The sequence below is a fragment of the Helianthus annuus genome, chromosome 4, assembly GCF_002127325.2.
Source record: "Helianthus annuus cultivar XRQ/B chromosome 4, HanXRQr2.0-SUNRISE, whole genome shotgun sequence".
Lineage (NCBI taxonomy): Eukaryota > Viridiplantae > Streptophyta > Magnoliopsida > Asterales > Asteraceae > Helianthus > Helianthus annuus.
In genome coordinates, this window is record NC_035436.2 from 9,526,966 (window position 1) to 9,552,303 (window position 25,338).

The window sequence follows — 25,338 nt, forward strand, 5'->3', positions numbered from 1 at the left end:
GATTGTTATTTTTTATTAAAATTGAAACTTTACATGTGTAAAACAGTTTTTTTTATTTATTCATAAACAAAACATTTTGTTTTTTATAACAAAATAATTCTTTTATAAACATTTTTTGTAACAAGTAATATGAATAAAATACTCCAGAAATTTACGATCTTTACTAGATAAATACTAAAATGTGTTGCAAATTTTTAGGAATTATAAGTTCAACTATATTGTTATAGATAATATTAGTCAGTTTCAAAAGAATTCTTTACCAACTTGACTAGATACATGGTAGATGATGTTGCATATTTTTAGGATTATAAGTTAAAAGTAAACTCATATAGATAAGATTAGTTAGAAACTAAAAATCTGAACTTAGTATGATATAATGTTATTAAAGATATAAACTCTTAACATCCTATTTTTTTTATTAAAACATCTCTTGAAATTTTATTAAAATATAAATTCTTTATATCTGTAAAAAACCAAAATTTAACAATTTAAGTTAAAGCTCTAAAACGTACTTACGAGTCAAATACTATTTTTTATTTTTATAAAAACAAAAATATTAAACTTAAAGTGTATTGGATGAGTACTATGTGGATATTTAATAAAAGTTATGAATTTTAAAGAATAAAATTATACTTCATAATTTAACCAATAAAATAAAATACTTTACAATTATAACAACTTATCTTTTATTTTTTGTCTTTAGATTATTAATTTTCATAAAAAAAATAAAACTTTACATATGTGTAACACTTATGACATATATCCACCACAATAATGTTATCATAATTATTATACTAATAAGAAAACTACCAGAGTGCCGCAATGCAAAGTGTCGCCCCCGCCGCATCGCGCGGGCACCCTACTAGTCTATACTATATTATAATGCATGAGGCAAGAGCATTTTAAGATACCCAAAAAATAAGAACTTCCCCCCTCCCTTTATTTATAGAAAGGCCCCTAAAATGAGGGTAGTTTGGTCTTTTAAACACTATTTATATTTTAGCCCCTAAACTCATTACACTTAAATTCTTGAGTTTTAATAAAATTATAAATAATTAGTTACAGTTTTCCCCCTCAACAACAAACTTATAATTCTTTTACCTATTCTTTTCATAAACTATGATGTATTAAAAATATTGAAGGTACCATGGCGACCTTCTAATTTTTTTCGACGTTTCGATGTTTGTCTTGGTCAGTATTGACGTACGGATTAAAATGTACAGATTGATGATGCCTTAGTGTACAAGTGATTAAAGCTCAACGTACTTTTAGTCGTCGTCAGAAGTAAAATATAGATTAAAAAGGTAAAATCATTATCAATTTAAAAGTAAAACCATTGTTGAATAATTGATTAAAAATTTCCTTTACATTTTAGTCAAATTTTAACAGAACTTCCTACTTTAAAGGGGTAACAAAATTTTATTGTTAACCAAGCGGGAAAATTTTTAAAATTTAAACTTTAAATTGCAGTACTAAAGTTTATCCTCTAATCTATATCTATACTATTTTATAAATTGTATTGGAAGGTTAAACTGGCCTTTTCCACAAATCTATTAAAATTGAACGATTTACACACGCGTATCCAAGGGAGATTCAAAATTAAAAAATAAGATCCACAATAACCTCAATATCCATTCACGTATCCGAGTGAGATTCAAAATTTAAAAACTAGATCTACAGATCTCGTTATCTCTCAACAAACCTTTTTTAATTATTGTTTTTTTTTTTCACTCAGAGACCAAATCCCAAATCCGTTCCAGATGTCGATGGCGAAGACAAAGGGAAATCGGAGGTGATGAAAGTCTCAACATTAGGGTTAGGGTTCCGCCATATCAGCGACGGTTTGAGATGTCGCCTTACGAAGGGTAATGGTTGTGAGCTCCTGAAATGAATCGACATCTACATGTCTCAGATCTGGTCAGATCATCAATCTCTAAGACCAATCCGACGATTAGGTATGTTTCACTTGCTCCGGTTGTTTTCAGTTTGTTATGATTTCGGTGATCTGGAACATTGTTTTTGGTCTATTAATGTTTGTATATAGATATATTTTTGTACATTAGAATGAGGATATAATGTTGTGATACGTACACCAACAGGTGATATGTCACAAGGTAAAACTCCTGTACTTTTTACTCATCTTTCATTATTTTTTTTCCAATTAATTAGTTAGTTTAGTTCTGATACTTGAAATTCAAAACTTGCAGTGGGCAGAAGTTCTATTTGCAGATGCTTTTTCATCATTTTTGAGGATGCTGGGTTAAATGCTGATAAGGTATGATTGTGCTTATAACAATTTACCTAACAACTTCATTGTTACTCTCCTTTTAAATAACTCCGTTAAGGAAGAAAATACAAAAAAGGAATTGAAGAGCTGTCTTTTAAAAATAACACAAACTGAGTTTTATAAACTCAAGAAATGATAAATGAAGCGTATGTAACCGGTTTATTGTTGAAACTACACACTATACATGCACCAAAAAGTCATGTCAAGACACTTGAAACTGAACACAAGTGAATTTCGCGGGTTAACACGAAAATGACCCGTTCAATCAGAATATTTTATTTTATTTACTGAATATTAACGTTGATAAGTCATATATCAAGTCATTTTACTCATAACTTTGTGATTTGAAATGCAGATTTCTATCGAATTATGAGGGCCTGAACCCTGTCATGAGCCCCTGTTGAAGCACAATGGCTTTTTACAGACAACTACATGAACATCCAGTGGAATACTACACATATATAGTGGTAGCTTAGCGATAGGAGGTTCAAACATAGTGGAAGTTACACAGCAATAAGTAACCCAGAAGGGGGTATACTAAAATATGAAATGGATGACAAAATTGTGATACGATGCCGCATTTGTTTATGTGTAGCTGCCAACTTAAAGTTATTTAATTTATATCTAACGTTAATCATGTGTACGTAGTTTTCTGTGAAATTATCTTAGTATTGCACTCGTTGGACCAAGATGCGCTAAAGGGGCTAACACCATCAAACTGAGAGGAAAAGCATCTAAATTTGCCAAAGCAACAATGAAGGCACTAATGACATCATTCAAGGCCTGTTTAAAATTCGCATCCGCATAACTAAAAGAGAGTCACATTTCTTTATGTTTAGGTCACAGTTTCACTTAGTTACTTGTGAAATGATATGTTTCAGGGGCATGTTCGAGTTGTTATTTATTCGGTCAATGGTGGTGTTCATCTACTGTAATTATTACGAATCGACATAACATTAAAATAGCTTCCCTTTCTGTCAACAGAGATTTGGAGTATGGGCTGACTGGGACAACCTTTATCTCACTCTTGATCAGAGGCTACTCAGGTAACTAAGCTAAATCAGTATCACCTATAGTTTTTTTTATTTGACCAGTAATTATATTTTTTAGTATCTTATTCTTTTGGCCTTTTAGATTGGAGTGTTCGGGCAAATGGTTTATAAAGGGTGAGAAAGCCAATTCACTAGAGTCTTTCATCCTGCACTAGGTATGATTTCCGTTCTACCTGACCTCTATTACTGTTTGGGAAAAATCCGGTTCACTAGGGTACTTCATCCCTTAATTCACTTGATAAATAAAGTAGAGAAAGTGATAATCACAACATTAAAATTCATGCTACGAAGAAATATTACAGCCATGGGCTAAATTTCCTCAAAAGTAATGACTTTTAAAAAGTTATGATGACCCAGTTTAAATCTTAAAGCTCATGTGTCTTAATATTTAAACCTCATGTGAATTTAGTGCGAGTTATATCGACTTTTTTATGCATATGTAATTGGTCGACTTTCCGTTTTTTTGTGTGTTAATAACTTTGAAGTGTGTATTTAACTATTTATTCAGTTATGTTGCCAAAAATTGTGACGTGGGACTACAAGGTGAATGGACTTCAAGTGTGTTTATTTTGTAATGTTGCCATTAATGTAGTTGCTGCTATTAGAAGCATGGATTATCCTACAAACAGTTTTATTACAGTTGATTATATAGTTATGGTTATTTTGATTATATAGTTTAGGTGCATCTGCTTGTATGGAGTGGTGAAGATCCGTGCTAAAAAAGGTTTGACATGTGGGGTATACGGAGAATTTTGGCCTATTTACTTAAGAACTGGTCGATTCAGGTCATGTTTGTTCTCTTAAGAGTTGTATGAAGAAAACAACTAAAAACGAAACATGTTAAACGGGTCGGATTTTGTCCAAGTGTACATTCTTTTCCATATGTTAAAGAGAATGAAAGTTTTTTTATTTTGTTGACAGGTTTGTGAAGAAGGAATTAGCTGCAAAATAAAGTCATAATTCTTTATTTGGAGACCCATCCCTCAACACTGTAAAAACCTTGAGGTAATGGCCATTGGGTATTCAAACCATAAGAAATATAAGACCAAGAAACAAAGATATGTTCCAGTCTTTGATGGTCCAAAATTTCCACTTTGGTGTCATGTATTCTTTGATCAAGTATTGGGTAGCGTCTAGCGATAACACTGGGTATGTACATATTCATAATAAATAAAGCTTTAAGAGTAAATGTTTGGAGGTCAAACATGATTTTTCTTTTTCCATTTATTTCATTATAAATACCTACCATCATTTTGCTAACACCTACTTTTAACAAAATTAGGTTGGTGTGAAATATGATTACAAAAAAGTGTATTATTTTTAGAAACTAATGTATTTTTATAAGTAAACGATATAGCAGAAGTTCCATTGTTTCTATTTGTGCTATTCATGCAATCTGTTAGAGATGAAACATAAATTGTATCGTCCCACTAATGCTCTTACCTTTTTATTCAATCGGACAATCATGGTATCATAAGATCGAGAACTAGACAAATCTTCATAGTAAGTACCCCAAAAAAGAAAAAGAAACAAAAACTCTTAAACTTAAAAATTCCCTTATTTTGTTTCTCGAATGTTCATTTACGGATAGCCAATACAAAGATCAAATACCACGTGGAAACAATGCAACGGATATGAAATGAATTATACAAAAAAAGTATTATCCATATGACTTCACTACTAGAAACGAGTGCCGTAATGCAAAGTGTCGCCCCAGCCGCATCGCGCGGGCACCCTACTAGTAATAAAAAATGAGAGAGAGAGAGAGAGAGAGAGAGAGAGAGAGAGTGAGAGAGAGAGAGAGAGAGTGACAGAGAGAGAGAGAGAGAGAGTTAAGAGATGAGAAAATTAAGGGATTTTAATTAAAAATATTTGGGTAATGTCAATCTTACCCTTTTAATCTAAAAAATATCAAGGGTCAAGATTAGTTCACTCTCAAGAAGTTGTATTTGTGAACAAATGAACCTAATCCTATAGGGGAGAGTTATCTTGAGAACGCTAAATATTGCGAAAATCGTGAGAACGAACGAAAAAACCAATCAAAACCAAATTTTTTAATACAAACCTCAGTGTAATATATATATATATATAGGTGGGTGTGTGTGTGTGTGTATGAATATGATATATAGCACGCTTGTTTGTGTAGCTGAATTATATCGCACATATATCATAATGATGAAGTGTAGATACCTTGAAATTAAAAAGCATGGCCTACTTTCGAAATAACATAGAGATTTTCCTTCCTATATAATAAAAGAAGTAGTAACATGTATACAAACATTCTTCAACGAAGTCCAACCACCTTTTACGCCAATAAGGATTGATGTAAAGAAGAATGGCAAATCCAAACATGAACACCAACCATGTGGAACTAGAACTTCCATAGAATGATGTCATATCAACATCATGCCATTTTTCATATGTTTCTTCCTCATTTAATTGATAGGTTTCGTGTGGTTCAGTCGTACATTTATACTCTAATGGTGGTCCACAAAGAAGTGGATTCCCTTCATAGCTCTCTTTGGTAAATGTACTAAATTGTTCTTTCATTTCTGGGAGTTTACCTGATAAATTGTTGTAAGAAACATTAAAAACAGCTAAAGAGTGTAGCTTAATAAGTTCAACCGGAACTTTCCCTGTCAAACCATTTGAAGAAAGGTCTAAGCTCTCAATATCTGTGAGATTTGATAAGCTCACTGGAATTGGTCCTGTTAACACATTGTGAGACAAGTTCAAAACACGAATATGTGTTAACAATCCCAACTCTTTAGGGATATCACCGGTTAATTTATTACAAGATAGATCTAATCCCGACATGATATTGAGAATGCCTCCCTTGTAGAATAGAGCGAGGGTTTTTGTTGTGAACGTAATTTCGTCTTGTGTCTCAAACAAGTTATCAGAGTCATGGATATTAAACTTCTTATTTAGAATGCTCCTATAATTGTAAAAAGAATTCCTATGGTATGAATGGTAGCTAGTCTCCATGAAAGCCTGGTACGTTGGGCGAGCAATATTTTTTAGACATGGAGGTATTTGACCAGAAAGAGAATTACTAGATAGATCAATCAAACTCACACTGGTTAACTGGCACAACTGCTTTGGAATAGAGCCACTAAACTTATTTTTTCTTAACTGAAGAATCCGTAAGTCCGATAGTTCACCGAGAAATTCAGGAATCGTTCCTGACAAACTATTGTTGCCAATGTCCAAAGTCAAAATACTTAACATACTACGAAAAGAGTTGGGCATTGATCCAGTTAATAAATTAGAACCCATATGAAGATGCTCAACAATTTGCAAATTTAAGCACGGTGGGATGGTACCGGAAAAATAATTTTCTGAGATATCGAGAAACCGGAGTGAAGCTATTCCACAAGGAAACTGACCTTCCAACCTATCCAGTGAGGAACCAAACCTGTAAAAAGGTTATTGCTAATATCCAAAACTGTTAGTTGAGACAATGTACTCGTTTTGTTGGGCGCACTTTGAATTTTCCCTGAGAAATAGTTACTATCCAAGTGAATGCTCTCAATGTTACCGAAGCTTAAGTTTCCTGAAAGTACTTCACCATGCAGTCTGTTATTTGATAGCTTTAATACAAACAATTCAGAGAGGTTCGTAAGCAGTCCTGTTGGTACTTCTCCGGACAATTGATTACTAGATAAATCTAGTTTCTCTAATTGCCACATATCACCAATTGAACACGGTATGGCACCCTCTAAAGAATTCCTGGACAAATTCAAATTAGTTATATAGGGAAGGAACTTTTGTATATCTTTAGGAATAACACCTATCATGAGATTTCCAGACAAATCCAGCCACCATATATTAGGATTCCTATAAAATGGCATAAGGAAATTATGGCAAAATGAGTTGTTCCTTAGATTAAGAAGTTCCAGCATTGTGTTGTTTTTAATCAACCAATTAGGAAGTTTTCCTTGTATGGAGTTGTGAGATATGTCTAGCACTTGTAACTTGTGTTGGTTAACTAGAAATCCAGGAAGAACACTTCCTTTTGCTCTATTCACATTGCAATTAGATAGCACAAGAACTACCAACTGGAACATAGGAGTCCAACCTATAGGTTCTTCTGTTTCCACCATGAAGTTGTCATTGTCACTTGTTAATTCAACAACCTCAAGCTTTGTATGATTAGAGAATGAGCTAAAAGAGAATGAGCCTTCAAATTTGTTATGACTAACATCAATGTACTCCAGAGATGTGAGATTAGCAATCAAAGATGGCAAAAGCATTCCGGAGAATCGGTTTGACGAGATATCAAACAACCTAAGAGATGATAGCGTTTTGAGACATTCCGGCAGGTTTCCACCAAACATGTTAGCACTAAGATCTAGCTCATGGAGGTTCTTTAACTCGCAAATCCCTGTCAAATTAAAAAAAAAGTATGATTCACTCTTTAAGAGTAAAAACGGCTTGCACTAGCATGGACATTTGTTGACAAAAAGGTTAACTAACTATTAGGTTGTGTATACAATTTTGCTTTTGATAACTTACCATGATCGGGTAATGATCCATTGAGCTTATTCTTAGAAAATGATACAGCTTTCAGAGAAGATAGTAACTTTATGTTTGATGGGATGCTCCCAAAAAAATTGTTGTTACTCAGATCTAAGACCTCCAGACGGTGAAAAGATGTGAAAGCTATATGGAAGACAACAAGAGAGGATTAAATATGTAGGGTAAAGTTCTTGTACAAATAATTTTAACATACTAAACATACAAATTGAAGGAAAACTCAAAAAGACAAGGTGACATTTTTGTAATTATCAATAACTATCAAAGTTACTCTACAAATATATCTAAAAAAACCTAACCACTCCCCCCACCCAAAAAAAAAAACCTAAACCCCCCACCCCCCCCACCCCCCAAAAACCTAAAAAAAACCTACCCCCCACCCCCCAAAAACCTAAACCCGCCCCCCCCACAAAAAAAACCTAAAAAAAAACCTAACCCCCCCCCACCCCCAAAAACCTAAAAAAAACCTAACCCCCCCCCCCCCACCCACCCAAGCTAAAATGCTAAAAACTAAACCCCCCAAAAAACCTAAAAAAATAAAAAAAAATAAAAAAAAACACACAAATTATTTTATTTTATTGTTTAACATTTTTTATTAAAAATCGCTACTTTTAGTAGCAGCCAAAAAAAAAATTTTTTTTTTTGCTAACGAAATGTAGCGATTTTTTAATAAAAAAAGTTAAAAAAAATTTGTGTTTTTTTAGGTATTTTTGGTTGTAACTTTGATAGTTGGTAGTTACAAAAATGACACCTTGTCTTTTTGGGTTTTCCTTCAATTTGTATGTTTAGTATGTTAAGATTATTTGTATTTGATCTTTTGCCTAAATATGTATATTACTAAACAAAGACTGAAAATCTATACAAGTAATGTTTTATCAATTACTTTCAATTGATTCTTGTGTTGGTATGTTGACAGATATATTTTTATTGAACCTAAAAATATAATTTGAACTTGTGGCTTCGATCTCTTCGTGAAGGGAGTAGTGCTTTTTTGTTTAACTACAAAATAACACCTTTGTTTAACAAGAAATATTATTTAAAAAGAGTAATAAGTTCAGTTTCAAAACCATAAAAGAAAAAAAAATCGCATTATTTTGACAAAGGACTAAAACACATAAAATGTTGCAATAATTCAAATGTGACCATTGGTTATTACTCACATGTTGAAGAACTGGGGTCATTAGTATTATCGAGTCATAGGGAGTCTTTTTAGTTTTTCACGGTTTTTGATGTTACTTTTTCTTATAGGCTATATTTAATTAATAATGTTTGTTTCTGTACAGAGATATATCAATTTTTTAATTAATAAAAGGGTTTTAAATAATTAGGTATAAGAACATATTTACCCTTCACTTAATACTTAATGGTTAAAATTAACTGGATTATGACAAGACAAACCATGTAGAATTTTGAAACATTAAGTACAAAACTCGTTAAATTTAAAGGCAAATGATGTCACCTGAAATTGAATATAAAGATAAAGTACAAAACTTTCAATTCACTTTTGTTATAAACCAGACATTTTAGGCCCAACCCATTACTTATGGGCTTTAGGGTTTACAGTTTTATTTATCTATATATTGTAATGAAACAATGAGAATTGAGTTGATCCCTATTAATCTTTTGTTTTTATCACGTTATCAGCACGAGTCGCTCTATTCATCAGGGAATTTACTGGCCTGGATTCAGATAATTGTTGTTCATCAAATCCGGGTACACTGTCATTTTTTTTTTCTGCAATTTTCTTTGAAACTTTAGAAGAAAGTAGGACTGTCCTGTTTTTTTGTAAATTAGGTTAGAAACCATACACAATTAAGTTAGTTTTTTTTTTCTTCAAACTGACACGGTTCAAATTCAAAGTTTCAAATTGAAAATCAAAGAACAATATTTTTTTTCCTAACAATCCGGCGGTCACTGCCGCCACCAACAACCGAACAAAACGCATCATACATAAAATTTCTGATCTGAAAACTTTTCTCCGGCCGACGAATATACTCACCGGCGGACCGGCCCATGTGCATCACGTCTGGTTCTGTTGAAAAAAAAAAGGAAGAAAATAATAATAATAATACAATAACCGACCGGCGAGTTTGCTCGACGACGGCGAATCGACACAACTAGGTTACGACGTTGATCGCGAGAGAAGTACTTGATGTCGAACACGTTCTCCGGATGGCCTTCGCCGGTTCAGTGGCCGGACAAAACGGCCGGTTGTCAACGGCGAGAGGAATGGCGGATTTGTAATCTGGATCGGCGTATGTACCGGTGATTTCCTATGGTTTTTTTGGTTGTGGATGCCCTTGATGAAGATTTGTGGGGTTTATTTATTAATTTTTTTTCTCTTTTCCCTTGCAAATTATTGTTAGAATAAGGTTTTGAAATGGAGATAGAGAAGGATATGACGAATCTGAAGAAAAAAAAAAGAATTATTATCTTCCTGATTTGAGATTTGAGAATTTGCTAGATATTTCTCCTCATTTATTTAATAATAAATAAACTTTAAGTGTGTTATAGCTGTTTTCCATCTCAAAACAAATTAATGTATTATTTATTTATAAATAATATTAATTTAAGGTATTTATCGATTATTTTTATTTAAGTTTGAAAGGAGTTAGGACGGTTGGCAAATTCTCAAGTCCATTACAAAACCATCAATCGCGAAGATTATCATTTGTTGAATTGTTTCCACTTGTTATTATCAAGAAAGGCAATCGTATTTTAATCTATTCTTTATCATATCATCATCATATATATAATATACTTTTATTATTATATAACAACAGCTTAACATATAGAACCCGAAGTTCTACATTTAGAGAACCTGAAGTTCTCCTACAATGAATATATTTTATATTGCGGCTCCATTTTAAATCCATGCTTCTTTCATTTGTAGACAAAATGTCGAATTTACCAAAGCTTGAATTCACCGCACTTGACATCTCGGGTAACAACTACCTCCCGTGGACTCTTGATGCTAAAATTCATTTGACGGCAAATAATTTAGGGGAGACAATTATTGATGGTAATCAAAGTAAACCTCAAGATAAAGCGAAAGCCATGATATTCCTCCGCCATCATCTTCATGAATATCTAAAGCGGGAATATCTAACTGTTGAGGACCCTCTTGAATTATGGACAAACATCAAAGAACGTTTTGACCACCAGAAGTTGGTCTTACTCCCCAAAGCCCGCTATGAATGGCTTCATTTACGACTACAGGATTTTAAGACCGCTAGTGAGTATAATTCTGCCCTGTTCCGCATTACCTCTGAACTTAAATTATGTGGTGAGAAAATTACCGATGAAGACATACTTGAAAAAACTTTCTCAATGTTCCATGCCTCAAATATGCTCCTGTCGCAGCAATACAGGGAACGTCAATTTACTAAGTATTCTGAATTGATATCATGTCTTCTGGTCGCGGAGCAAAACAACAAGCTCCTACTACAAAATCATCAATCGCGACCTGCCGGTGCAAGCCCATTCCCTGAAGCGAATGTGGCCAATTATCAAAGCGGACGAGGTAGAGGTAGAGGCCGCGGCCCCAGCAGAGGTCGTGGTCGTGGTCGAGGACGAGGATATACATGGCGTCGGGAGTCCCATAAAACTAAACATAGCGGTGGTGTATCGAGTCGACACAATACGGGGCGACCTTCGAAAGGAAAAAGTAGCGGGAACCAAAACAATATTTGTTATAAATGTGGGATGTCAAATCATTGTTCCCGCACATGTCACACCCCTAAACACCTCGTTGAGACATATCAACGTATGATGAAAGAAAAAGGAAAGAATGCTGAAACTAATCTGATTGAGAATGAACCTTCAGCCACGATATCAGACGTTCATTTGGATGCATGTGATTTCATTGAAAATGTTCGTGATGTTTAAACATATTTAATGTACCTTTTATGTTTTACTTTTCACACTGTGACCTTGGTATTTGTTTTGGTTTGAAACTCTTTCAATGTTTTATTTTTATTTTTTTTGCATTAACTTTTATTTTTTTTTATTTATTTCCTGAAGAAATATGCATGCTAGCTCCAGTAGAGCTATTATTGGTGATGAATGTCAGGTAGATAGCGTTAGTACTAACACTATTCTCAAAGATATGAAATTTTTCTAAGAGTTGTCTCCGGCAGAGACACCGATTAGTACTATATATGGTGTCAGTAACCTATCGAAGGCTCCGGCAGAGCACACATAACATTATCTTCGGGTACCAAATTAACTATCGAAAATGCATTATATTCTAGTAAATCCAGAAGAAATTTACTTAGCTTTAAAGATATTTGAAAAAATGGTTACCACCTAAAAACAATATCTGAAAATAATATTGAATATCTTCAAATTACTTCAAACAAAAATGGCCAAGAAACAATTGTTGAACAATTAGAAGCGTTATCCTCTGGATTATATTGTACTAATATCAATCCTATCGAATCATACATGGTGAGTAACCAAAAGCTGTTAGATAAAGACACATTCAATATATGGCATGACCGTCTAGGTCACCCTGGTAGCATAATAATGAGACGAATAATCAAAAGTGCAACCGGGCACCCCCTCAAAAACTTAAAAGTTTTGCTACCACAAGACTTATCATGTGCAGCATGCTCTCTGGGCAAATTTATAACTCGGCCCTCACAAACTAAATTGATATATGAAACCCCATCATTTTTAGAAAGAATCCAAGGGGATATTTGTGGGCATATTCATCCTCCGTGTGGACCATTCCGCTATTTCTTGGTCTTAATAGACGCATCCTCAAGGTGGTCACATGTGAGCCTTTTAGCTACTCGAAATGTAGCATTTTCCTGACTTTTAGCTCAAATCATACAATTGAGAGCCAATTTCCCCGATAATCAAATTAGAAACATCCGGACGGATAATGCAGGAGAGTTCACATCTCAAGCTTTTAATGACTATTGTATGTCAATCGGGATCAACGTTGAACATTCAGTACCTCATGTTCACACACAAAATGGTTTAGCTGAATCTCTGATAAAACGATTACAAATAATCGCTAGACCACTCTTAATGAGATGTAAATTACCATCTTCTGCATGGGGTCATGCTATTTTGCATGTTGTTGCACTGGTTAGATTGAGACCAACTGCTGATCACGAATACTCCCCATTGCAACTGGTCTCTGGACGAGAACCAAGTTTGTCCCACCTTAGAATTTTTGGTTGTGCGGTATATGTACCAATACCGCCACCACAACGTACTACAATGGGACCCCAAAGAAGGCTGGGTATCTATATTGGTTATAACTCCCAGTCCATAATTAAATATTTAGAACCAATGACGGGAGACATGTTTACAGCACGGTATGCTGACTGTCATTTTGATGAAACAATGTTCCCAGTCTTAGGGGGAGATAAGGACAAAGAAAGACTGGTAACACAAGAAATAACGTGGAATGCATCATCGCTATCAAATTTCGACCCCCGAAGTGGTCAATGTGAATATGAAGTCCAAAAGATCATACATTTGCAAAGAATAGCGAATGAATTACCAGATGCATTCACAGACACGAATAGAGTGACAAAGTCACATGTACCAGCATCAAATGCACCTGCTCGAATTGAAGTAATCCCAGAAGCGATTACTATACAACGAAAGCGTGGGAGACCAATCGGTTCCAAAGACAAAAACCCACGGAAACGAAAAGAGCAAAGTAACGTAGTTGGTGAAAACTCCCAAAAGATTATAAGTGAAACCCCGGTAGAGGTAAATGTCCCAGACGAAACAACTATGAATCCAGAGGAAAATGAAGTTTCAGAAGAAACACCGGTACCGAACGAAAATGAGATCTCTATTAATTATGTACAAGATAGTACAATGTGGAACCGGAATAAAACACGTGTTGATGATATATTTGCATATGCTATAGCAACGGATGTAATCAATGAAAATGATTACGTACCAAAAACTTTAGAAGCGTGCATGCACAGAAATGATTGGCCAAGATGGCAAGAAGCCATAAACGTCGAATTGAATTCGCTCGAAAAGCGACATGTTTTCGGACCTGTAGTCCGAACGCCCATAGACGTCAAACCAGTAGGTTATAAATGGGTGTTTGCAATAAAGAGAAATGAAAAGAATGAGATTGTACGATATAAGGCTCGACTTGTAGCACAAGGGTTTTCCCAAATCCCCGGAGTTGATTATGAGGAAACGTATTCCCCTGTAGTGGATGCGATAACCCTTAGGTTCCTAATCGGCCTCACAATCTCTGAAGGACTTCATATGAGACTAATGGATGTCATCACCGCATACTTATACGGGACACTTGAAAATGACATCTACATGAAAATCCCTAAAGGATTAAAATTGCCTGAAGCATTAAAATCAACACCTCGAGATATGTGTTCTATAAAGCTCCAGAGATCCTTATATGGTCTTAAACAATCTGGTCGTATGTGGTACAATCGACTTAGTGAATATCTCGAAAAAGAAGGATACAAGTCTGATGTAATCAGTCCATGTGTCTTTATAAAAAGATCACTCTCAAATTTCACTATAATAGCAGTTTATGTTGATGATATCAACATCATCGGATCTCCTGAAGAGATAGAGAAAGCTGCTCAGTTGTTAAAAAAGGAATTTGAAATGAAAGATCTTGGTATGACAAAATTATGTATCGGACTACAATTTGAGTATCTGTGCAATGGCACATTTGTCCATCAATCAAACTACATCCAGAAGATGTTAGTACGGTTCAATATGGATAAAGCACATCCGTTTAGCGTACCTATGGTTGTCCGACCGCTAGATCCACAGAAGGATCCTTATCGCCCTCAAGAAGAAGGCGAAGAAGTACTTGGTCCAGAAGTACCATACTTAAGCGCGATCGGTGCCCTTATGTATCTCGCAAATAACACAAGACCTGACATTGCATTTGCAGTACATGTACTAGCGAGATACAGTTCGAATCCAACACGTAGACACTGGAATGATGTAAAACATATATTCCGGTATATTTGCGGGACACAAGATTTAGGTCTTTTCTATCAGAAAGATCAAAAGTCCCAGCTTGTTGGGTATGCTGATTCCGGATATCTATCAGATCCTCACAAAGCAAAATCTCAGACAGGTTATGTATTCACATACGGTGGCACAACAATTTCTTGGAAGTCAATTAAGCAAACACTTACAGCAACATCATCAAATGATGCCGAATTGATAGCACTATATGATGCTGGTCGAGAATGTGTGTGGTTGAGATCAATGATTAATCACATACAAGAAGCATGCGGATTAGAACAGATCAAGAAGGAGCCGACGATTATTTATGAAGACAATGCTGCTTGCATAGCTCAGATCAGAGAAGGTTACATTAAAGGTGATCAAACAAAGCACATCTCACCAAAGTTCTTTTCGACATATGACTTGCAAAAGGAAGGGGAAATTGATGTTCGCCAGATTAAGTCAAGTGAAAATCTAGCTGACTTGTTCACAAAATCTTTACTTAGAAGTAGTTTCGAGCAGCTATCACACAAGATCTGTCTTCATAGATTGAAAGATGTTTGTTGAATTAAGGGGGAGAATTATACACGCTGTACTCTTTTTCCCTTAACTAAGTTTTGTCCCACTGGGTTTTCTTAGTAAGGTTTTTAATGAGGCAGCATAGCTGATCCGGTAGTGTCAGTTTATTTATCCAGGTCCTGAAGTACCTATTTAACATCATCCTGAAGTATGTTGTTAAACTGTGTGTAATTGGCCCAACCCATTACTTATGGGCTTTAGGGTTTACAGTTTTATTTATCTATATATTGTAATGAAACAATGAGAATTGAGTTGATCCCTATTAATCTTTTGTTTTTATCAACTTTAAAATAAATAACTTTAGTTATGTTTTACTTTGAATCATGGTTGTAAAACAAAGTCTCTAAAGCTGAGAATTCCCCGAGTAGTCGCTACAAGTTGGCTGCTGAGACGACTTTCTTCAACTCCGCCTAATTATTCGGAATCGATCCAACGTGGTCAACCTCAGCCAGAATCGGATCTATAGGTCAACTCAGGCCAAGTTTGACTTAAAAAAATAAAACATAATTTATATGCCTATCATATTAAAGAAATAATATCATTTTCACGCATTTTGTTATAAATATTAGTAAATTTATGTTATTTGACATGTATTTAATTTCTAGAAACTAATTTCTTTATAAGTTAACATGTCCGAGTACTCTCCACCTAGGCCGAGTACTATCAACTTCCCGGTTGACCGACTAGGGAGCGTCTCAGAACCTTTGCAACCATGCTTTGAGTTATTTTTTATTTAAATTTAATAATTGGTTATGGCGTCAGGCATGGGAAGCGTACGAAGCTCGTAGGGTTTTCAGTGATTGGCAAATTGTAAAGAAAAATAGTGAAAAAAACTGATTTGCTTATGTTGAGGAGAGAGTGGTTATGGTAAGTTTGACAAATGTGGCTAAGATACACTCCACCTTATCAACCACACTTTCATTATACAGCATTGATGCAGCTCAAAAGCACCCACAACATACTTCCCTCATATTCCCCAATAACTAACAAAGGAAAACGAAAGAAGCTGACCTTCTATCGGCAATGTTTCATTGAAATTATTTGTACTCAAGAGGAGAACTTCCAAGTAAGGCAAATTAGGTACTCCTGAAAACATCATTCAATAACCACAGTAGCAGGTCAGCAATCCACTTAAGTTAGTTGAGAATACTGAAATGGTGTTGGAGCAAGTGACAGAAACAAACCATTAGCAAAAAGTCTTCCTCCCTCAATGAAGCAACGCTCCAAAGAAAGAAATCTTAGGGATGGAAATGCAGCAATGAACTTCATGTCGTCAATATTGAAGATGTTGGAATCAAGGTTCAAGTGCACCAGGTTGCTCATGGTACCTGAATAGTTCATGCACACGAGACAAAGCAGAATGTCGTCCAATTAAGACTTTGGCTGAAACAATTCTAAAATTCATTCCACTACAACAAGTAAAAGATATTATCTTGGTATGTAAATATCGTGTTGAGTTTCTACACAAAACATCATCAAGATTTTTCCATGTCAAGTAGGGATGAGCATTTTTCCCAAATACTTGTACGCGTACCCATACCGTACCCGTACTGCCGTACTGATTTTAGGTACTCGGTACATGTATTGATACCCAGTTTTATTGATTTTGGTATACGGTACTTTCGATATTGGTACGGGTAAAAATGGTACTTGTACCGAATTTTATATAAAACTTTAAAATTTTTTTATATTATGTTCTATTTCATATTATTGTATTTATAGTACTCGTATTAATTTTACATATTTGATACCCATATGGTTTTGATACTCGTACCTGTTTTACCTATTTGGTACTTGAACTATATTTACATTCGTGCCAATTTTACTTATATAGTACTTGTATGGGTGCTCAAAAACTAAAATAAAACAAACAAGTACCAAAGCGGGTACCATACCGAAATACCCGTACCATACCAATATATTTGGTACGGTATTTGGGACCCAATTTTGTTCAAATTCGGTACCGATGTTTTCGGTACTGGTACAGATACAAGTACGGGTACTGTACCATTCTCATCCCTAATTTGAGGCCTTCTTAGTTAGATGTAATAAATTCTTGCTTAAAATTTTTAATAAAACATATATTTTTTCAGCCTTCAATTAGAAATGACATCGAAATAGAAGGTAAACGTGCAACGAACTACGCCGCTACCCTTTTTTGAATAGTAAAACCAAGTCTTTTAAAAACCACATTCATAGAGAACCTTTGGACTCGACATGTTGTGCGGCTTTCTCGTGCTTAAATGGTATAGATTAGGAGTATATAGTTATAGTTCGAACAGGAGATGATGCATTTGCATATAAACATATATACTTAATATAGTTATGGTTTGAATAGGGATGCACAAAAATGGATCTTGTAAAATGAGAGAAAAGAAAATCGTGTTTTTTTAACAACATAACCATTTAATGTGAGTGATTGAAGGCCACAGGAGCTCAAGTCAAGTGTATTTAAGTTCCTCAAGGAAGATAATTCTGCACAAAAGAAATATATTAAGTTTATAAACAGTACTAAAGATGAGTATTTTACTTTTCTTAATGATGAGGATTTCACGAGAAATTACATGCCTTGCAATGGAAAGGAACTTCCCAAATCGTTAGAACTAAGATCAAGAAGCTTGAGAGATGGGAGGAAACTTAGGCATGAGATGATGCTCTTGTTGAACTTGTTATCTGCAAGAGATATACTATGTAGCCTCTCCAGTTTCATTAAGCTCATACAACCTATAACAATATTATGAGAAAAACCACTTTGTTGTATGTTTATAATAATGGATGACTTGAGGAATGAAATGTTTGATAATCGTTTTACCTTCGATACTTGGTGTGACGTTAAGACCAGTAAAACTTAAATCCAAATTTTCCAGATTAGTCAAATGACTTAGTGCTGTAATAGAAAATAAACAAAATGCCTTATAAGTACTATTTAACTTCTCATGATTTCAAAGTATGTAATTTATTTTTACACCTATTTATTTCATACTAGCTATCATTACAGTTTGTTATACGATATTGAGAATTATATTAAAAAAATGTTAGCTCTAAGAGATACACTCTCTATGCTTCTCAATCTAATTTAAGCACTTACGTCTAATTATATGAGAAAACAAAAGCATGGTGTTAAGTTTAATATGTACTTTGGAAGAATGGAGTAAGGATTATTGCTAACAAAGTACTTTATTTTTATATATTTACACGTACATCATACCTTGGATACCTGATATTCTTAAACCCATTATACATTAAATTTGATTTCTTAAAATTTTTTATCAGCTAACTTTCACACCCTCTAATGGAACTCTAACGATCTACACCTTATGTTCAACATTCAACTCAACATGATGCTTAAACCTTAACCACATTAAACCACATTAATGGAAGAAACACTTTTCATACACACTATGATAACGCTAGGCCACATGAGTTATCAAATGAATTAATTATCTCATACTCGTGTAAAACATATTTGTAATATATAATAGGTATATTTCTTTTTTCTTTCCCAGATACCTTATAAGCCTTGTTATAGAAGAAAATGTTCATATACATAGTCTCCTGAAATAAGAAGTCGTAGGAATGGTATCAAACAGACTCCAATTGTTTGTGTTTAAAAAGCTGGATATAAAATGGTTTTTAATAAAAAATTTTGTTTTAAAAAAACAAGTAATATAATAATACAAAAAAGTAATAAAAAAACAATAAAGACAAAAAGACAAAAAAAGTAAATTTACTAAACTACCCTTTTGCATTAAAATATTAAAAACAGAATAAGACAAAATTATTTAATATTTATTTTAATTACTTTTAATCTTATTCATCCATCTTAAAGATCTAATGGTTAGAAAGTGGTTCTCTCGGTTATTACAACTGGGGGAGAGTTTCATTTTAGCGGCCCCCATATATATATATATATATATATATATATATATATATATATATATGTATATATATATAGGGTCAAGATTTAGAGAGATCGGTGAAAAGTGTGAGAACGGTGAGAACGATTTTGGTGGTGAATTGTGGCATTGATGTTAAATTACACTAAGAGGTAATATTGTCAAAAAAACCCACTCACATGAACTGGGTGTTCAAATAAAACGCCATAAAAACACCCAATTCAGAAAAAGCCAAACACTTAAAAGCTATTTTTAAGCTATAATTTACAACAACTCAGAAAAACCATTTTTGAACGCCATAAAACACTCAAAAGCTATTTTTTAAGCTACAATTTAGAACAGCTCAAAAAAACCACTTTTTTGAACGCCATAAAACAATCAATAGCTATTTTTTTAGTCATATAGCTCCCAGTTAAAACGACATAACAAAAAAACCTATATTTTCAGGGTACAAAGTGTAACTTATAGTGTGAACAAGTGTAAACCGTTTTTTTGAGTCAACTTCTAGTTAAAACGCTATAACAAAAAAATAAATATTTTAAGGGTCCAAAGTGTAACTTATAGTGTGAACAAGTGTAAACAAGTGTGAACACAAGTATTTAATTAGTTTCATCATACCCGTCGCTTTGGGGGAATGTGATTGGAAATAAAAGAATTCATACTCCGAAGACACACAGCTCAAAAAAACCATTTTTTGAGCCACCAGTTAAAACGCCATAACAAAAAAACTATTTTTTTGAGCTATAATTTACAACAGCTCAAAAAACCCATTTTTGAGCCATTTGCCTAAAATTAATATTTTTTGAGCTCAGAAAAATCATAATTTGTACTGGAAAAACACCGTAAAACATGCAGTTCAGAAAAACGCCATGAAAAACTCAGATGAAAACGCCATAAAGCACTCAGTTCAGAAAAATGCCATGAAAATACCTAGTTAAAACGCCATAAAAACACCTAGTTTAGAAAAACGCCATGAAAATACCTAGTCTAAAACGCCATAAAACCCAGTTATTTTTTTTTCGACAAGTATATTAATAGTATATTTATTGGAAAGATAAAAAAACGCTGAGTTCTATGGTGTAACTTTTTTCGAAAAATAATCACGTATAAAAAGTTATTGTCGTTTAAATATAATGGGGGAAAATGGCATGTGATTAGCATATGCACCTTTGTTTGGATCTTTCTATTTTACCACTTCTGGGAGTTCCAAGACCCCTATTATTTACAAAAATGTCACCGCATCAATCTCAGCCACAAACCACTAAGATCTTGTGGCTGAGAATCGTTCTCACCGTTCTCACACTTTGAGGCGTTCTCTCCTGATCCTGTTCCTATATATATATACACACACACACACACACATAGTGTGAGGTTTATTGGGGAACACTAAAAAGTGGGGAACAGTAGGGAACACACTCAAACGAACTCCGATTGAACTCATTGCAGCGGCGTTAGAACTGTCTCGTCGAACCCTAACTAGGATCTCTTAACCCTAAACCCTAAATCATAACCCCTAAACCCTAAATATATTAGGGTTTGGCTTCTAGGGTTTAGCTTTAGGGTTTAGCCTTATGGTTTAGCTTTAGGGTTTAGAGTTTAGCTTTAAGGTTTAGGGTTTAGCTTTAGGGTTTAGCTATAGGGTTTAGCTTTGCCTTTCGGGTTTAGCTTTTAGGGTTTATAGTTTAGATTTTATGGTTTAGCTTAGGTTTTAGCCTTATTTTTTAGCTTTAGGGTTTAGAGTTTAGGAGTTAGGATTTAGGGTTTAGGGTTAAGAGATCTTAGTTAGGGTTCGACGAGCCATTTCTAACGCCACTGGAACGAGTCCAATCGGAGTTCGTTTGAGCCGCTTCCCCGTTGTTTCTCACTTTTTGAGTGTTCCCCGATGAACCTTAGCAGTTATACGTATATATATATATATGTATGTATGTATATATAGGATAAGGATCCGTTAGGAACCACCCTTTATTGCGAGAACTGCGAGAACCAATGTGAACACATGGCATTATTGTAAATATATTGAACTCAACACAAAACACACGGTGGCATATATTGTAAATATATTGAACTGTAACATAAGACACGTCCCCTGTTTTAGGGTTTCTCCAGTTCAATTCATTCATTCCCAAACCACAATCTGCATCATCAGCAACGACACATTAAGGGATCACGACTGTTCACGGCGGAGTACAGGCGGCGCACAAGAGTGTACGGTGGTTCTCACGGCAGTAAACAACGGTCGATCCCAAAAATTTCACGGGTTCGTTCGTATCTCATCGGCCGTTCACGGATTTCACGGTGGAGCGGCAGTCGACGTTCACGGGTTGCACGGCGCGGTATAAGTCGGCGGTGGTGATGGTCTGGTGGTGGTGACCATGACAACTGTGTGTCTAGGGTTCCGGTGAGGGTACCAGTGTCTCTCATATTGTCTCTCATCGACCGATCTAGATACAGAATGGGACACTTGAATGTTATCTTGAACAACCGCAACGTCATTGACTTGAATCAACTGATCTAGATACAGAATGGGACACTTGAAGGTGATCTTGAAGTCAGAGACTTGAATCGGTGTTCCAATGAGAATTCAAGTAATCTCTTTTCGTCTGCATCTCTCCATTTTTATGCAGATCGGTTCATCGTGTAGTTAGTGGGCGAGCGTGAAGGAGATGGCTAGTGACTGTAGGTTCATCACCGTCAATCCAACATCGTGGTCACAACTACACCACCGGACCATCCCGGATGGGTCAATGCGGATTGGACATTTGTAAGTGTTTATTATTGTGTAAATCGGTGTTAATTTTAAGTTTTTTTTTTCTGTTCGTATGTTGCTTTTGAATTATTACATTTACTATATTTGAAGTGCTTATGTAAAAGTGAATAAAAATGACGTCAAGAGGAGATGAGATTGCTCTGATTGGCATAATTCAGTGTTTCTCATCTTTATAAGTTTTTTTGTGACTGATATGCACATGTGCATTGCAGTTTATACGGTTTGAGACTAAAAGGTATTATACATCTATACTTGTAAATTATCTATACTTGTGAATTATACTACTGCATTAAAATGATAAGCAATAAATTATACTGCATTGAATGATATGTAAATGTGCATTATGTTGACAAATACATTATGTCGTTATATATTAAATGATAATGCACATGTGCATTATGTAGACATTATTATGTTGACAACTACATTGTGCACATTTGTGCACATGTGCATTATTTTGACAATTAAACTATGTAGACATTTAACGACAATCCGTAACCATCACAAATTAATCATCACATATAAACTTTTAGCCAACCCAACGGTACATAACTATACATATGTTTAAACATCACTAATACCACCTATTTATCATTAATAAACATCAAACAACTAACTTATTGTTTTTCTTACGTATATTACTTATCATGCACATGTGCATCCCATTACCACACCCTGTAATAATTACAAAATTTTAAACAACTTTTATTCATTATTTACACAGGAACAATATGCCTAATGGCGCCTAATGGCACCCCATATTGGATACCCGATATTGACGATGATCCCGAAGAATCTGCATACATAAAAGAATCTGAGAAAACTCTTAGACGTTCAACCAGACCAGAAGTCCGTAAATCAACCAACCCGACTTATTATTCTTGATTGAACTATTTACGACGATAAACGTTTTGCACTATATGTTTGTTTTCAAATGTTTATGATTATCATCGTTATATTTTGTTATCAATTACCTATTGTATGTGTTATACTTTGTTATCAATTACCTATTATATGTAATCATTTCAAATTTTATTATTATCCATCTAACATATATGACCAAACTTACAAATGCACATGTGCATACATGTTTACTGTTTGACTCCATATGGTTACTGATATGAAAAAATGCACATGTGCATACACTTATTTAACTATGGTTACTCAATATTATATGCACATATATTATCTCCACTTTGGGGTTTCGGTAGTTCACCAGCACCAGTTCATGGTCTTCTCACTCGGCCGAGAGGCATTCACGGCGGTTCACGGCGGTTCACGGCGGTGGAGAGCCGTGCACGGTGGTTTTCATGGCATATAGATAGTCATGTCCATGTACTTCATGGCGATTGCAGTCGGCACGATGTTTACAATGGCATATGGCGTCTTCGTGTCGATCCTTGTATATCCGATGAACCTCCTCATATATTGTCTGAAATATCATCATCATACGGTAACACATCATATATCACCACTATGCATACTAATTCACCTTATGCACATGTGCATTTCCAACATATACTATGCCATATTACATCAAATTATGGAATTAACAATCACATAGTTGTCATCGTCCAATAAACAAATATAAATTATCGTTAAAAGAAAATAACTAACATATAAACCATTATACAAAAAACAACCATAATTTTCAACATAACATCGTTCTATCCAACTTTCTTTCATTAATGTTTTCCACTACTGTCTTGTCGCCCTTATCATCCATCACATAAGATCCATCACATCGTGCATTCGTCTACTTGTCCTATTCCTTGTATTTCTTTATCCTGCCGTAACTGCACGTAGCATCAAAGAACATCGTTCAACAGAAAGTAACAATTGGATGCACATGTGCATATATTACCAACTGCATCATCGACTAATAACCAACCTTCTTTGGCTTTTCACTTAACACTTTTGTATTCACCTTCCTTATCATCTGGCAGTTTTGTTCCCCCTTTGTCATTCGATCTCAACAAAAGTGATATTTTCTTCGCTTTTTTCCATTTTTTTGCCTACAATAATAGTTGAAGCATAATATAATCAAACATGCAATTTCAATTAGTATGTGCATTAAACAACCTTTTTCATCACTGTAACGATATGAATTCGTGCATCTATATGCACATGTGCATCACATATTCTTATAATGATGCTTAAAATCAATCCATATGTAAAGTTTAATGTTATGTGCTCAAATTCAATATGCACGTATGCATCAATTTAAACAACATCAACAAAATCTAATTACACAGAATCATATACACGAATATTAAACAAAGCTGCTCATGTTTGCTATGCACATGTGAATCACATGAAACAATAACACCATCATATCCTAATTACACAAAATCACAATAACACCATCATATCCTAATTACACAAAACCACGTATCTTACACAAAACTTCACACGTTCACTATGCACATGTGCATTACCTAAAACAACAACACCAGCATTTTCTAATTACCCAAAATCATATACACGTATCCTAAACAAATCTGCTCAAACTCACTATGCACATGAATGATATTATTAACTTTATTTGGTTCACATATACATACTAGGTCGGTTATGGCACTGTAGAAGATATGTGCGATAACATAACAAGCACAGTTAACAGATCATCGAGTTGAATCACATTCATATAAATCATTGATGGAAATCAAAATTACTGATAAAAACAGATACCTAAAGAACAATATATATATCTACTGGTAATAATCAGATCCTTACCGAGTGTTACTGATAAAAAAACAGATACTTAAAGCGTTGCACTTTGCCCTATTTTTTATCCAAAGAAACCCAAGCGTGTTAACTTCCTCCTTCAGACGTGTCAGATTCGTTTGCTTCCTATTAAAAACATCATTCATGTTTCTCCATATAAACAATAGCATAATCTGAATGATTGAGATCATAACCTGTTTCTATTTTTTAGATCCGTAGTAGCGCTGATGCAGATACACAAAATCCTTCAGATCTAGCACGAATACTGATCCCAACTTGCACCATTCAGCGACAAAATCCCATAGACTTTGAGCCAATCTGCATGAAACAAAAAGTTGGCTCGCTGTTTCGTCCCCGTCATGGCAGATCTTCCAATCAAGGGCTAGAATTTGGACATTTCTTCTACTAAGATTCGTTGTTGTTGGTAGTCTATCCAAAACAAGCCTCCAAACCAATAAATTTATTTTTAGCGGCACCCATCTGTTCCAAAAGAACCCGGAACCATCATTTGGAAATGAC

The 25,338-nt window shown here is 34.5% G+C and overlaps 3 protein-coding genes and 1 long non-coding RNA gene across 4 annotated transcripts; 2 read left to right on the plus strand and 2 right to left on the minus strand.

The window, feature by feature from the left end:
• The first annotated feature begins 1,816 nt into the window (after positions 1–1,816).
• Positions 1,817–2,275, plus strand: LOC118491705. Its single transcript, XR_004891984.1, has 3 exons — positions 1,817–1,955; positions 2,045–2,114; positions 2,208–2,275. It is a non-coding gene; the product is annotated as an uncharacterized LOC118491705 (long non-coding RNA).
• Positions 2,276–4,362: 2,087 nt separating this feature from the next.
• On the minus strand, positions 4,363–9,893 carry LOC110932898 (receptor-like protein 56). Its single transcript, XM_022176150.2, has 6 exons — positions 9,780–9,893; positions 9,304–9,337; positions 7,858–8,004; positions 6,729–7,726; positions 5,619–6,474; positions 4,363–4,484 (listed from the first exon to the last, which is right to left on the minus strand). Exons 1-6 carry the CDS (start codon positions 9,891–9,893, stop codon positions 4,363–4,365), a joined length of 2,271 nt encoding a protein of 756 aa, XP_022031842.2.
• Positions 9,402–11,871, plus strand: LOC110935730. Its single transcript, XM_022178080.2, has 2 exons — positions 9,402–9,591; positions 10,772–11,871. Exon 2 carries the CDS (start codon positions 10,777–10,779, stop codon positions 11,764–11,766), a length of 990 nt encoding a protein of 329 aa, XP_022033772.1. The 5' UTR covers positions 9,402–9,591; positions 10,772–10,776; the 3' UTR covers positions 11,767–11,871.
• Positions 11,872–16,363: 4,492 nt separating this feature from the next.
• Positions 16,364–21,818, minus strand: LOC110935731 (receptor-like protein 15). Its single transcript, XM_035989202.1, has 6 exons — positions 21,644–21,818; positions 18,242–18,316; positions 17,998–18,153; positions 17,833–17,904; positions 16,614–16,757; positions 16,364–16,515 (listed from the first exon to the last, which is right to left on the minus strand). Exons 1-6 carry the CDS (start codon positions 21,816–21,818, stop codon positions 16,397–16,399), a joined length of 741 nt encoding a protein of 246 aa, XP_035845095.1. The 3' UTR covers positions 16,364–16,396.
• Positions 21,819–25,338: the final 3,520 nt, after the last annotated feature.